The 14,124-nt window shown below is 42.9% G+C and overlaps 1 protein-coding gene across 12 annotated transcripts in view; it reads right to left on the bottom strand.

Annotated features, from left to right (window-relative positions):
* TRAK1 (trafficking kinesin protein 1) overlaps nt 1-14,124 on the bottom strand; it is a 118,416-nt gene that overhangs the window by 69,520 nt on the left and 34,772 nt on the right. The window contains exon 1 of one of the 12 annotated variants that reach the window (XM_075827086.1): nt 3,610-3,935. The exons of 9 other annotated variants lie outside the window; for them this stretch is intronic. In XM_075827086.1, coding sequence (XP_075683201.1) covers nt 3,610-3,724 — 115 coding nt within the window. In that variant the 5' untranslated portion in view covers nt 3,725-3,935. Of the gene's footprint in view, nt 1-3,609; nt 3,936-14,124 lie in introns of those variants that run through there. 2 more of the 12 variants (XM_075827089.1, XM_075827095.1) reach the window with 2 other exon arrangements.

Raw genomic sequence — 14,124 nt, 5'->3', positions numbered from 1 at the left:
TTGTTTTTTGGAATTAAGTCTCCATGCTTTGCATGATGCTGCATACTTTTGGGGCTTTTGGTTGTATTTAAATATGTGACGCTACCACACACTTATGATATGATGAAAAACGCATACTGCATTAGAAAAGTGTAAACGGTGGACTTTTATTTGTAGCGGTCGTTTGGTTTTGGGTGCTCGAAAAATAACTGAACTAACCATTGCCATATTGTGGTCATTGCTTCCAATGCTGAGCAGCTAATTTAGAAAGGGCTACGATGTGGCTACAAGTCCTGTTATGCCGCCGTCCTGTGCTGGGGGATCACTGCATCCGGCCATTAGAAAGCGACATCCTAATTGGATTGTGTATGAGGAAAATACACATTTTAGAACTGTGCACATAGTAGATTTATTTTCTGACTAAATAGGGAAACGTATCGGAGAGCTGGCGTTATAAAACCATACGTCTACTTAAGATCATCTCTGGGGAGATGTGAATAATTTGAGTTACAAGGGCTTAAACAAAGGACAAAAAACGTGATGTAAACAGGGTCTTCTAAAAACAGCTGTACTGGGTACAACCAAATGAAAGGAATACACGATTGTAATTTTTGCACAGATGTATGTAAATGTGGAGCAAGGTGTTCACATTTGGAGCTTGCTCACTAAAGCCTAACAAAATTGCACAAATGTTGCATCGTAAATGTTGAAGATATAACTTATTGCAAATGTACAGTACATTGTGTGACCAGCCGTTGTAGTTTAAAAGTTTTGTTGCTATTGAAATTGTTCCATGTTTAAAAAAAACATGGCGCACATTACAAAAAAAACCCAAAACGATTGAAGGAAGATCTGCAAGAATCAGCGTCCAAAATTGATGGTGATGAAATTCACAACTCAACCACTGAAACAGAAGCTGTAGGTACCAGAACGCTACCGCAGCAGTGAAAGTAATACCCGCTGTAGTGCGAGAGTGAGCAATGACATCACAGTTCTGGAGAGAAAGTGTCACCTTCCCTGCATAGCTCCAAAACCTCAAAATCTCTTTCCTAGAGAAGTTATTAGCAGGTTCGCTTATTTAGGAAACGGCCATTTAAATGGCAATTATTTTTTTTTTATCAGTTTAAGCTTCCCACGCAAGCAGTTCATGTAAGTGCCAGCTCTTGCACCTCTTCCCCTCCAGCGGCAGGAGAAAATATTAACAGTGTTTTAGAAGATGCCAATGGCTGGATTCACATGGGACGGAAATGCTGCCGAGTTCAGCAGCAGATTTCCTGCAGATTTTACCCCGCAGTTTACATCTAAAGAAGAATTAGGCTATGTTCACACGCAAACTCAAAAGCGTCTCAAAATACGGAGCTGTTTTCAAGGGCAAACAGCCCCTGATTTTCAGACGTTTTTTGAGCAACTCGCGTATTTCACGGCCGTTTTTGGAGCTGTTTGCGGCTCCAAAAACGTCCCAAGAAGTGTCCTGCACTTCTTTTGACGAGCCATCGTTTTACGCGCCGTCTTTTTAGAGTGACGCGTAAAATGACAGCTCGTCTGCACAGAACATCGTAAGACCCATTGCAAGCAATGGGCAGATGTTTGCCGACGTATTGGAGCCGTCTTTTCAGGCGTAATTCGAGGCGTAAAACGCCTCTATTACATCTGAAAAGAGGTCGTGTGCACATACCCTTAGTCCCCTTGCACCATTTATCGTCTTCTTACTTCATGAATAAAACGCCAGAACAACAGGGATGGTTGACACTAGGGCAATACACACATGATTTCGCCTGTACAGGGACTGTATGGCGACACGGTATCCCGTATGACTGTCAGAAAAAAAAAGTCATATGAAAATCAGAGGCACACAGGTACAATATGGGCCCATAACTTTTATAGGTGCCATATTATGAATCCCTACAACACAGTACCATAATACCATAATACGGCTGTATGGGAGCAGGCTGGGTTCAAACTGAGGTTTTTGCAGGAGGAAAATCTGCCTCAAAATTCCATTTGGAATTTTGCTCTGCCTGCACGCCGATTTTCACAGCGTTTTTCGCCCGCTGCCATTGAGCCAATGGGAGGTCAGAAGCGTAAATGCCTGAAGATAGGGCATGTCCCTTTTTCCTGCTTGCGGGAAAAAACGCCTCCGCTTGAAATCAATGGGAGGCATTTTCGGCCGTTTTTTGGCGTGTGACATGCACTTCTTTGACGCGGGTGTCTTTTTACGAGCTGTCTTTTGACAGCAACGCGTAAAATGACACCTCGTCTGCACAGAACATCATAAAACCCATTGCAAGCAACGGACAGAAGTTTGCAGGCGTAATGGAGCCATCTCTTCAGGCGTAAAACGCCCGAATTACGTGAACATACCCTTAAAAAAAGAAAAAATCACCAAATACCTCATGCTAAGCAATAAAACTAAAGTTTAGAACAATTATCTCATTTTCTATACTTCTACCACAAACAATACCTATATTATAGCACGTGTAGGTATGGTAAAGCAAGAAATATGTAATTTATTTTCTAAGAAATAGATGCAGCTGTGACTAAGACTTTAAGGCTCTGTACACCTTTGGGAAAAAAAATAAATAATTATATATATTTAAAAAAAAAATTATTTGTTCTTTGATTAAAAACAGGTGTATCCGTTTGATTTGTGCAACTTTCTAATTACTTTTTATTAAAAAAAACGTTGCCTTTTGAGATACAGCTGCTTTGTATCCTGTATCCGTCTCGGACACGAAGGATCCACCTGTTATTGATCACATCGAATTTATGAACCTAGATGTGATCGATAACCGCTCGATCCTGCGTGTCACTGAACCCGCTGTCACTGAACCGGGTCAGTCCCACTGATATGACGGATACAGGATTCAGAGCTAGATACAGCTGCTCTGTATACAGGATACAAAGCAGCTGTATCGCAAAAAAAAAATATATGATATATATATATATATATATAAATAATCAAATAGTTTCCAAAGGTGTACATAGCCTTTAACACATGTGTCGCAGATACCATCACCGCTATTCTTCCCGTCAAAACGAAGACACCACGACGAAACCCAAAGGAACTCACTAAGTCAATGTGATCTGTCCAGCACTGATGTTATCCGACATACAACAAATCCAACACCGCGTCGTTGCTTTCATTTCACGTAGCGTTTCGGAATGTTTTTGCCATGTTTTTTGTATAAATGACAGGAATTACATATGAAATACATCATTACATATACAGTTAATAAAGATAATTGTCAAAGAGTGGGGAAGGCTTTGTATATAAAAGTGCAGCGAGTTTAAGGCTCTGTTCACACTGGAATAATGGTTTAATTCGCTGTATCTTCCAAGCCACAGCATATTACACACATATATATATATATATATATAATTATTTTTATTTTATTTTATTTTTTTATATGTCACTTTAGACCCATACAAAAGATCCAGACATTCCCAAAACCGGGATCTAAGAAATAATATTACATTAAACGTGACACTAGCGATTTACAACGGTAGCGCCATCATACAACACAAGAAGAGCAGGTACTTGAACTCATAACAATACATTACAGGCATCCGCCAAGCCAGTATATTATTATATACTACAATATCGCGTCTAGCAAAGCCAAATCTATATACCTTCTTCCATAAACTCCAGCTGATCAGCAGAATGATCGTACGGCATCTCCTGGTCATCTTCACAGTCACACTCATAGCTTTCCTCTTCAGTCAACGGCTCGATAAAGGACATCATTAAAAGTAGTTATATCCAAGGCTTGGAGGACAATCTGCTAATAAAGCAATGAATGCTTCCTAATAGTCAATGGCACAAGTTGAGGGGCCCCTAAGGGGCCACATGTGTGGCACAGTTAAAGGACAGCAGGAGCCCCATTTATGGGGCAGCATCCCTGATCACTCACATACTTATAGCTAAAGGACTATGTGATTAAACCTGAGCACTCTCACCGCTGACACATAAGAAACCAGCAGGGACCTGGATACACCCAAGTGAAGCGAGGCACCTGTATTACCTCCAAGTAGATAACTGCTAGGTGTATATATAGGAAGCAGCCACAGCTATACAGCAATAATTTAAAATAAACTGCTCAAAAACATGTAGGGTGCAGAAAAAGTTACGGCGTAAAAAGTATGCTTTTATAATTCTGTCTTCCCCCATTACATTGTGAATGGTATGCTCCCAACAAGTTTCATAGCAACTGCAGCAAGGAAGTGCCGGCTGATACTACAACCAGCAGAGGGTGGGACAACAGGTGACCTCGTCAATGATTCATTAACCCTGCAAGTGACATGACCACAATTACATTCCTCCGCACAACAATTGTCAGGACTACAAAATAGCTGAGGAAAACGACGAGAATACTAAAACTTGAGCCGCCAAGATATCTAATATGAATGGGAGGGGGGGTGGGGGGGGCGCATCTTATTCAAATTAAGTACAATGATGGGATTAAATAATGTCTCTAAAAAGAATAATTTATTTATATATCACACCGAATATACAATGTAGGATAATGTATTGATACAAATGCAATGGTGTAGCTGCCGCATGTTTCCATTAATGCCAAATAACGCCACATAAACATGCCCACTTCAGTTATTTCCATCAGGGCGCTATCCGTTTGTTTGACACATTCATTTCAATGTGGCCATGCACACTTCCGTTGTTTTATCGAAACCGTGCGGCCGTTCCGTCAAAAAATGTGAATACTTCCCTAGCGCTGTCTCTTTGCAAAGAAAGTAAACGCAGAAGGAATATGCACAGTCCGACCATGGGAAACCGGAGGTAAAGTGCTATATGTTTATGGAGAGTAAGTTACGCGTTACCTGATCGGAACCGAATGTTTTTTTTCCTGATGAAGAGATCGTGAACAAGCAAAGTATGGACACCCCATATAATGTGTAACAGGGGTGCTGCAGAAAGTGCAATGGATGAGGAGACGACGACAAGAAAAAGAAGCACAATCAGATAAGCGCACACCCAATGCAAATAGTACAAAAATGAAAAGCTTTTTATAAAAAAAAATAGCACACCAGCTAAAAACAATTAAAAACGTACAAACATGAGCCCACGTCAAATAAGCAGGGCAAAACTACAGCCTCAACGTATGTCTCAGATAGGACAAAGAATGCAGATATGGGAATAGTAGCAAAACGGGTCGATATTGTGGACACCTACTCCAAAAAATATTTTGATATGTCATAGAACAACCCTGAATGGAGCTATGCCAAGAAAATATCTGAGGTGGATGCAGTTGAAGGCAAGAACACAGAAAAGGGCATAGTGAGAGAATAACAAAGACACAAAGTGGAGCAGGACCAAATGTAGCAAAAAATCTAATATACATGAGCCGGAAGGCTGTAGTGTTGAGATCTACCCCACGTGTGTCGCTGCCTCTCAGTGCAGCTTCCTCAGGGGAAATCGAGTCGATGAAGAGATCGGTCCGATCTCGTAACGCGTAACTTACTCTCCATAAACATATAGCACCTTACCTCCTGTCTCCCATGGACTGGCTGTACATATTCCTTCTGCATTTGCTTTCTGGGGAAGTTTTTCTACTTCTTTCTATACCTAATTTCATATGGAGGCACACAGATAATTCTTTTTCTCAGGGATTAACAAATGATCTATGGGGGAGAAAAAAAACAGTGGCATGCTCTGTGTTGCCTTACAGGTTCTGTGCAATGGCAAAGCTTAAGTCACCATCTTGGTACTTCCGGTCCGCATTATGGGCAGTCCACATTGGCAGAGTATAGGTAGCGGTGACTACAGCTATTGTGTGTATTACATGTATAGACAGTGTGGCCACTGATACAAGGAGTCATGAGCAGCTCGGGAGTAGGAGCCGTCAGGACATACTGAAGGTAAAGCACCACGTAATTAGGGATTTTGTAGTTCTCGGATTACAAGAAAGTGGTTCTACAAGTGAAGTAATGTCCACTCATCACAAAGTTACCATAATGACGGGGCTTGAACATTATAGTATGGAAATGTGATTTGGGAATAGTCTACTCAGTATCACATAGTTCATAGTAAGGCCTGATTTACACGAGCGTGTACGTTTTGCGCGAGCAAAAAACGCAGCGTTTTGCGTGCGCAAAAGGCACTCGACAGCTCCGTGTGTCATCCGTGTATGATGCGCGGCTGCGTGATTTTCGTGCAGCCGCCATCATAGAGATGAGGCTAGTCGACGTCAGTCACTGTCCATGGTGCTGAAAGAGTTAACTGATCGGCAGCAACTCTTTCAGCACCTTCGACAGTGCATTCCGATCACCATAGCGAGCAACCTGTTAAAAAAAAAAAAAAAAGAAGAGGTTCGTACTTACCGAGAACTTCCCGGCCGTTGCCTTGGTGACGCATCCTTGGTGACGCGCCTCTCTTGACATCTGGCCCCACCTCCCTGGATGACGCAGCAGTCCATGTGACCGCTGCAGCCTGTGCTTGGCTTGTGATTGGCTGCAGCTGTCACTTGGACTGAATTGTCATCCCGAGAGGTCAGACTGGAGGAAGAAGCCGGGAGTTATCGGTAAGTCAGAACTTTTTTTTTTTTTTTACACGTTCACGTATATTGGAATCGGAAGTCACTGTCCAGGGTGCTGAACCAGTTGAACTCTTTCAGCACCCTGCACAGTGACCGTCTCCTGCCGGGTTCGGTCAAAACGAGTTCGGCCGAACCCGGTAAAGTTCGGTTCGCTCATGTCTAAGACACTCCGTTCGGATGTTTGTAAACAGAAAAGCACGTGGTGCTTTTCTGTTTACATTCAGTTTGACAGCTCTTGCGCGAATCACGCAGTTCGCACGGAAGTGCTTCCGTGCGGCATGCGTGGTTTTCACGCACCCATTGACTTCAATGGGTGCGTGATGCGCGAAAAACGCACTATTATAGAACATGTCGTGAGTTTTACGCAACGCACTCGCGTCGCACGCGCATATATTACGCTCGTGTAAATGAGGCCTCAGTATGGTTAGAAAAAGGCATGTCCATCAAGTTTTTTAGAGATGCTAATGATCGACATTTGTATTTTTGGACGGAGCGTCTCTCATAAGCGATAGATATTTAGTGAATAAGTGATTTAGGCTTCTATGTTTTAGTGGCTGTTCGGAGTAACTACTCATCACTTAGCGAGTCCTTTTAGTTAGTTATATAGCGAAAATATAATTTTACTTTTTCCTTTTTCGAGATAACTAGCACTTGCTTCCTTGTCTGGAAGCGCCAATTGCGCAAGACATTTTGACTCACATTTACATCTGAGTAAAGGAGGCAAATCACTGAAAAAACTATATTAATTTAAAGGGAACCGGTCACTAGCATTTCACCTATTAAACCAGCAATACCTGGTGATAGTGGGTGGATTTATTTTTTTTAATGTAAACTATCTTCTAAGTAGGCCCTGTACCTTTAGTATTCCATTTTTTCCTGTTCCTGTGCCGTATGCTAACGAGCATAAAAGAGTCATGAATTAGTTTGAAAAGCGTCAATCATTCCGAAGCCTTTCCAAGTTAACCCCGAATCCTTACTTTTGATTGACAGCTCCTTGTCTCCCCCCCCCCCCAACACACACAAAATCCCGCGCTTGTGCATCGCTGTCCTGTTCTGGTGCGTGCGCACACCGGGACACCATAGCGGCGCATGCGGAGTAACTAGATTTGAGGCCCGAGCAGGAAAGGGTGTCAGACCATACATGACGGGCACATGCACGCTATCTCCGATGAGATTTCGGCATTAAGGACAGGCCGGGTTTTGGCGGTGGGCGGGCATAAAAAGAGGAACAAACAAGACTGCCGGATTATTCCCATAAAAGGAGACCATTTTGCACACCGTTATTTATGGTCGGAGGAGATTAGGAGAGGGGATAACAGCAATGAACTTTTGACAGCAGCGGCCAGCGAGGGGTGAGTAAAGTTCAATAGGTGAAATGCTGGTGACGGGTTCCCTTTAAAATCACTTAACTGGCCATACTTATTCATGAGGGCAGGTACACACACCACCTCCGAGCAGGATGCAGACAAACCACAATGGTACATAGAGGGAGATTGCACAGGTGCAATATACTGATTAGGGTTGTCCCGATAGTAGAATTTGGTTTTCGATGCCGATACTTAGAGTAGTATTGCGATACTCGATACCAAAACGATACTTTGCCAACAATAAAAAAAAAAAACCTCTAAAATATAAAGTCCTACAATTTTCTGATGTGAGGCACAGGGTGTTATCAATTTTGAAACTCCATGTGCCTCACATTAATAGTAATTAACCCCATCATGTACCTCACACCCAATATTGCCCATTACAAGTGTGAGCGAGGTACTTGATGGGATCACTTACTATAATGATTATAGTGGGCCTCATTGGGTTAATGTGTGACAGAAATTATGTGGTTAATTCACATGGCTGTGTTCGGTGCGTGAGATACAGACCGTATGTCACCCGCTTTTCCTGGATTCAACATGGTTCAGAAAGCCGGGCTCCCGTACTGAAAACATGATTACACTACAGGACAGTATTCCCACGGGGAGACAGTGACTCTCAGCATCATGGATGACTATGATGCTGGGAGCTCGGCTTTCTGAACTACGTTGGATGCAGGAAAAGCGGGTGACATACTGTCTGTATCTCACGCACCAAACACAACCATGTAAATTAACCACATCATTTCCCTCACACATTAACCCAGTGGTCCCCATTATAATCATTATAGTAAGTGATCCCATTAAGTACCTCGCTCACAGTTGTAATGGGCAACATTGAGTTAGTGTGATGTACATGATGGGGTTAATTACTATTAATGGGAGGCACCTGGAGGTACTAAATTCATACCACCAAGTGCCTCACATTAATATTAAGTGACTTCATAATTTCCCTCACATAATGGCAACATTGGGGTTAATGTGGGTCACATTAACCCCAATATTCCTCAATGCTGGCTGCCTTTATTTCAAGCTAGTGCTCTGCTGTAATACCTGCCTGGAGCCGATCTGTCGCTACACTGCAGCGCGAGCGTCACAGGTCAGTCATCAGGAAACCTGTGCCGCTCGTGACAGTCCCATCCCTGCCCCTTTCTCACATTCCAGATTATCATTGGTGGCAGTAGAGAAAGTAAGGAGGAGCGTTCCTCCCTCCTACTGTGACGCGGCCGGCACTAAAGACGAGTGGGGCGTCAAAGTAGGAGAGAGGAACGCTCCTTCCTTTCTCTACTGCCACCAATGATAATCTGGAATGTGAGAAAAAGGGCAGGGAAAGGGTCACTGTAAGGAGAGATCATGGGCGCTTTACACTGCGTGCGCGCCATGTTCTCTTCATTTATTTCAATACTAAAGCTGTGCAGCCACACAGCTTAGTATCGAAATACATAAATTGATGGTATTGAACCGTTTGCCCCCGCCCAGCATCGAAATTTCGATGCATCGTGCATCCCTAATACTGATGAACACCCACTCTCACGCCTACTATTCATGACAAGGGTGGCTAATAAAGTAAATATATATTTTATACGAGTGTCAGTCACATGGGTGCATGTAGTACACCATGGTGGCTTACAGCCTATTAGTCATGCCCATAATATTAGACCAGGTGGGCTGTCCAGCACCTTTGCTTATACCGACACCACTAGAAGGCCTGACTGCTTCCTGACCAGATATCCATGATATACGATAAATATCAATGATAAACATGAGGTATTAGTTAATATTTTGGCCAAAATATGCAAGCTCGCAACACGCCTCAATGGTCCCTATAGTATTGCAAGTCCCTATAGTCCTATGACAAACAAATCACTGAAAAAGAACTATATTCATTTAAAAATCACTGAACAGGCCATACTTGCTCACAAAGGCAGGTATACACACCTAAGTAAAGGTGGCTGTTGGAGTAATTTTTGCCAAATTTCTTAAAAGGCGCACGCCAAGCTGGCTGGTCATTTACACATTATTTGACCTGGAAACTCCCCATGTAAACTCCGTTATGCATGTGATAAAGATTAGGAAAGACAGGAACTTTCCTTTGAAATTAAACTCAAACAAAGATACTTAAAAAAAAAAAAATAATAATAATTTAACACAGCATTCAATGCTTAAAGTTAGAGAAAATTCTCAGAATTATGGTCCAGGCCATTCATCCAATGTAAGATATGAAGCGGGGGGTGGTTTGCCATGATACACATAATAATTCAGTACGGGTCACAATAGATTACTGCACATATGTACCAAAGCACCAATGCATTTATGTGCCCTCATTGGCAGTAAACTACAGACATAGAAATGATGATGCAGTTACAGTTAGGGCAGTGCCTGTAGTTAAAGGGTTATTCTCATCCTAGACATTTATGGCACATCCAAATGTCTGATAGACGCCATACCCAGCAATGGGAAATGCACCTATTTCGAGAATGGGGGAAACACGACCAGCCCGGTCAGTTGGCCACTGATTTCACACATGCACTCTCCATTATGTGCTATGGGAGTTGCGGAAACCGTGTAGTTCAGCAAGCTCGGCTGTTTTTGAACCAGGCCGATTTGCTTATCGCAAATAATGACATTAACTTAAAAGAGGTTGTCTCATGACGGTAACCCTTGTCCATTTAGGCCATATGAGCATGGAGAGGGGTCCGCTGATCAGCTGATAAACCCTTTCAGAATGCAGCCCCAGGGGTGATGCTTTAAAGAGGCTCTGTCACCAGATTTTGCAACCCCTATCTGCTACTGCAGCAATGTAGATTACAGTAACGTTTTTATTTTTAAAAAACGAGCATTTTTGGCCAAGTTATGACCATTTTTGTAGTTATGCAAATGAGGCTTGCAAAAGTCCAAGTGGGTGTGTTTAAAAGTAAAAGTCCAAGTGGGCGTGTATTATGTGCGTACATCGGGCGTGTTTAATACTTTTACTAGCTGGGCGTTCTGACGAGAAGTATCATCCACTTCTCTTCAGAATGCCCAGCTTCTGGCAGTGAAGACACAGCCGTGTTCTCGAGAGATCACGCTGTGACGTTACTCACTTCCTGCCCCAGGTCCTGAATCGTGTCGGACACATCGGCACCAGAGGCTACAGTTGATTCTGCAGCAGCATCAGCGTTTGCAGGTAAGTAGCTACATCGACTTACCTGCTAACGCCGATGCTGCTGCAGAATCAACTGAAGCCTCTGGTGCCGATGTGTCCTCGCTCATCTGACACGATGCAGGACCTGTGAGTGACGTCACAGCGTGATATGCCAGAAGCTGGGCGTTCTGAAGAGAAGTGGATGATACTTCTCATCAGAACGCCCAGCTAGTAAATGTATTAAAAACGCCCCGATGTACGCACATAATACACGCCCACTTGGACTTTTACTTTTAAACACACCCACTTGGACTTTTGCAAGCCTCATTTGCATAACTACAAAAATGCTCGTTTTTTAAAAATAAAAACGTTACTGTAATCTACATTGCAGCGCCTATCTGCTGCAATAGCAGATAGGGGTTGCAAAATCTGGTGACAGAGCCTCTTTAAGTCTATGGCCCACATACAGTAAGACTGGGGTCTTTTAGGCCAGTCTAAGTAAAGGAGGCAGTTGGAGTGATTTGAGACAAATTTATTAAAAAGTGCACAACTCTTTGGAGGATTTTCACCTTCCTGTAACACTTAGGAAATAAAATCTACAGCTGCTCATTTGCGTCATTTCCACCTACTCTATTTGGTCAATCTGGCCATAACGAAGTCTCCTTGAGACCATACCGACTTTTCCCATCACTTACAAATTTGGCGCGGGACAAGAAAAGTTGCAAATTTTTCCGCTAAGATGTCATATTCCATAATTTGCAACATTTTAGTGGCGAGGTTCACTCCAAAAACTGGCATAAACTGCTTTGCAAATGTGGGCCCATGCATTCTGAAAAACCCCACAACGCATGCATGATTTCAACTTCACAGACTGAACTACTTCTGTGTTACCATAGTTACAAAATCCTGACACGCATATATGCTTGTGAGAAAACATCGATAGAACTAGGCTGTGGTTTACATAAGCATTTAGGCGCTTTCCACATCTACGTTTTTCCGCTCCATCATAGGAACAGAAGAACACAAAAAAAAAACTATAGTGCCAGAGCCATTGCATCACGGATACTAATGGCACCCGATAGAACCTATTGACTTTAATGGGTTTCCAAGAGTGTGCCAGTCATTTTATCAGAAGAAATAGCATAGAATTCTGCACAATTTTTCTGGTATTGCTCACCGAGACTGCCATGGAGGCCCCTAACAGAGACGCAGATGTGAACAGAGTAAAAATAAAAAGTGCATAATAATAAAAACAAAAAACAAACAAACAGTATTTCATCATTAGGAGTTTTAAACCTTAAAAAGAACCTCACTAGGGGCTAATGGGGACTTGGCACTGTAATATAGTGTGTGCAGCGCATTATCCACACCACATCAACATGACCCTCCTTTGGCATGTTAAGTGCTGCTGAGGAGTTGCCATGGTGTGGCTGAAGAGACACTAGGGGGGGGGGGGAGATTCAAAAAGTCCTGCCCCAAAGAATCATGTTAATCTGCCACATAACCTGGTGTTCTCCCTGTGACTATCTTTGCCAGCCGGTTGTGTGCAATCTCTATAGATGTGCACAAGCACTACAGGATAGGAACACAAGTAGGGGGTAAATAAATTGTGTGCGATATAGCAGATGCAGGAAGCTAGTCTGACTTTCCTTTGCAATTCTAATTTTAGCTATGGAGTGAGCTAAAGGGGTATATGACCCCCCAAAAATGCGAGCCTTTTTGACAATAAAAACGACAATTTTCTTAATCCTTTACTGTATGTACAGTATACATCAGGATATAATGGCACAACTGGAAAGCACTCTTCCCAGACAACCCCGTTAACACACCTATTTAAGGGAGATAAGCAGCTGCCAGACAACTCTAGCAAAGTTTAGTTTTAGGCCAAAAGTGAATTTGTATACCTATCTAATACTATATTATGTACTTAGGACTGAACTGAATTGAATGACGTCGACCTTGATTTCTGATTGGCTGCCAGTCTATTTAAATAGGTGATTATTGATGGAGTTACGCTCTGAGGAAGTCACGTGGTGACGAAATGAGTCAGCGTACGCCCTCTTTCTGTGACACAAGCTGAGCAGTGTGTGGACTTACTCGTGGACTCCCCTGTGGAACCACTCACAACCTTTTACAACATGTATCTGCTTGAGAACGTGTAATCCTTGTGCCGATGGGAGCTTGGCGATCAGAGAACCTGACGATCAGGGAGAAGGGGCCGACATACACGCAGTTAGCTTTTTCACGTCCGAGTTGCACCCGTGCAGGGTCCCGTTTTCACAGATCGCTCATAGACTTGAGTGTATTGAGAGATCCGTAAAAACGGAAGAAAATAGGAGATGTATTTTTCAACAGACCCTTCACACAGTCCGTTGAAACAACGGCCGTGTAAACAGCCCGATTGAAATACATGCGTCGGCATGACGGCCGTTGTTTTATCGGCTGTCACACGGACGTATACTACGGTAATCTGAATTCGGCCTTAGCGTGTGGCGTGACCGTGACATTATTATCAAAGCTCTGCATGCTATAGGTATGCCGTATTTCTCCATAGGCTACTCTATAGGACTTCAAAACTCCAGAAAAACCTCCAATACAAAACGGCACAAAAAGAAAAAAACGCCATTGAAATCTTGAAAAGGTATGGTGTTTTTTTTACCGTGTTTTAAAAAGGCAAATGGGGAAAAAAAATGTGTGAAGGAGGCCTTAAAGGGGGTACTCTGACGAACAAAAGGAAAAAATACCAGTCATAAGTAGAGATGTGTGTCTTCTAGTGGTTTACATCAGGTTTTCCTATTAACTTTTCCAGAAATGCAAAGTCTGTGTTTAGTTCTATACCCGAATGCCCAGCTGTATTACTGGTCCAGAGTTAGGATGCAAGCGCACTACACAGTACAGTCCAATGATAGCACATGTGCATTTGGGCTTATGTACTCGGTATCTGTGATCATGTGACCACTGATGTGATGATGGGGGGGGTGATTGCAGAAAGAGCAGGAGAGCAGCCAAGCCCAGTTTTAGACACGGACTGTGACATGTTGTCTCAGAGGGGGGGGGGGGGGGTACTGTGCAATAAAGGCAACAAATCAATATAAACAGAGGA

The sequence above is a fragment of the Rhinoderma darwinii genome, chromosome 5 (assembly GCF_050947455.1).
Source record: "Rhinoderma darwinii isolate aRhiDar2 chromosome 5, aRhiDar2.hap1, whole genome shotgun sequence".
NCBI lineage: Eukaryota > Metazoa > Chordata > Amphibia > Anura > Rhinodermatidae > Rhinoderma > Rhinoderma darwinii.
Note: the sequence above shows the minus strand (reverse complement) of the source record. Positions and strands in the feature narration are given on the sequence as shown.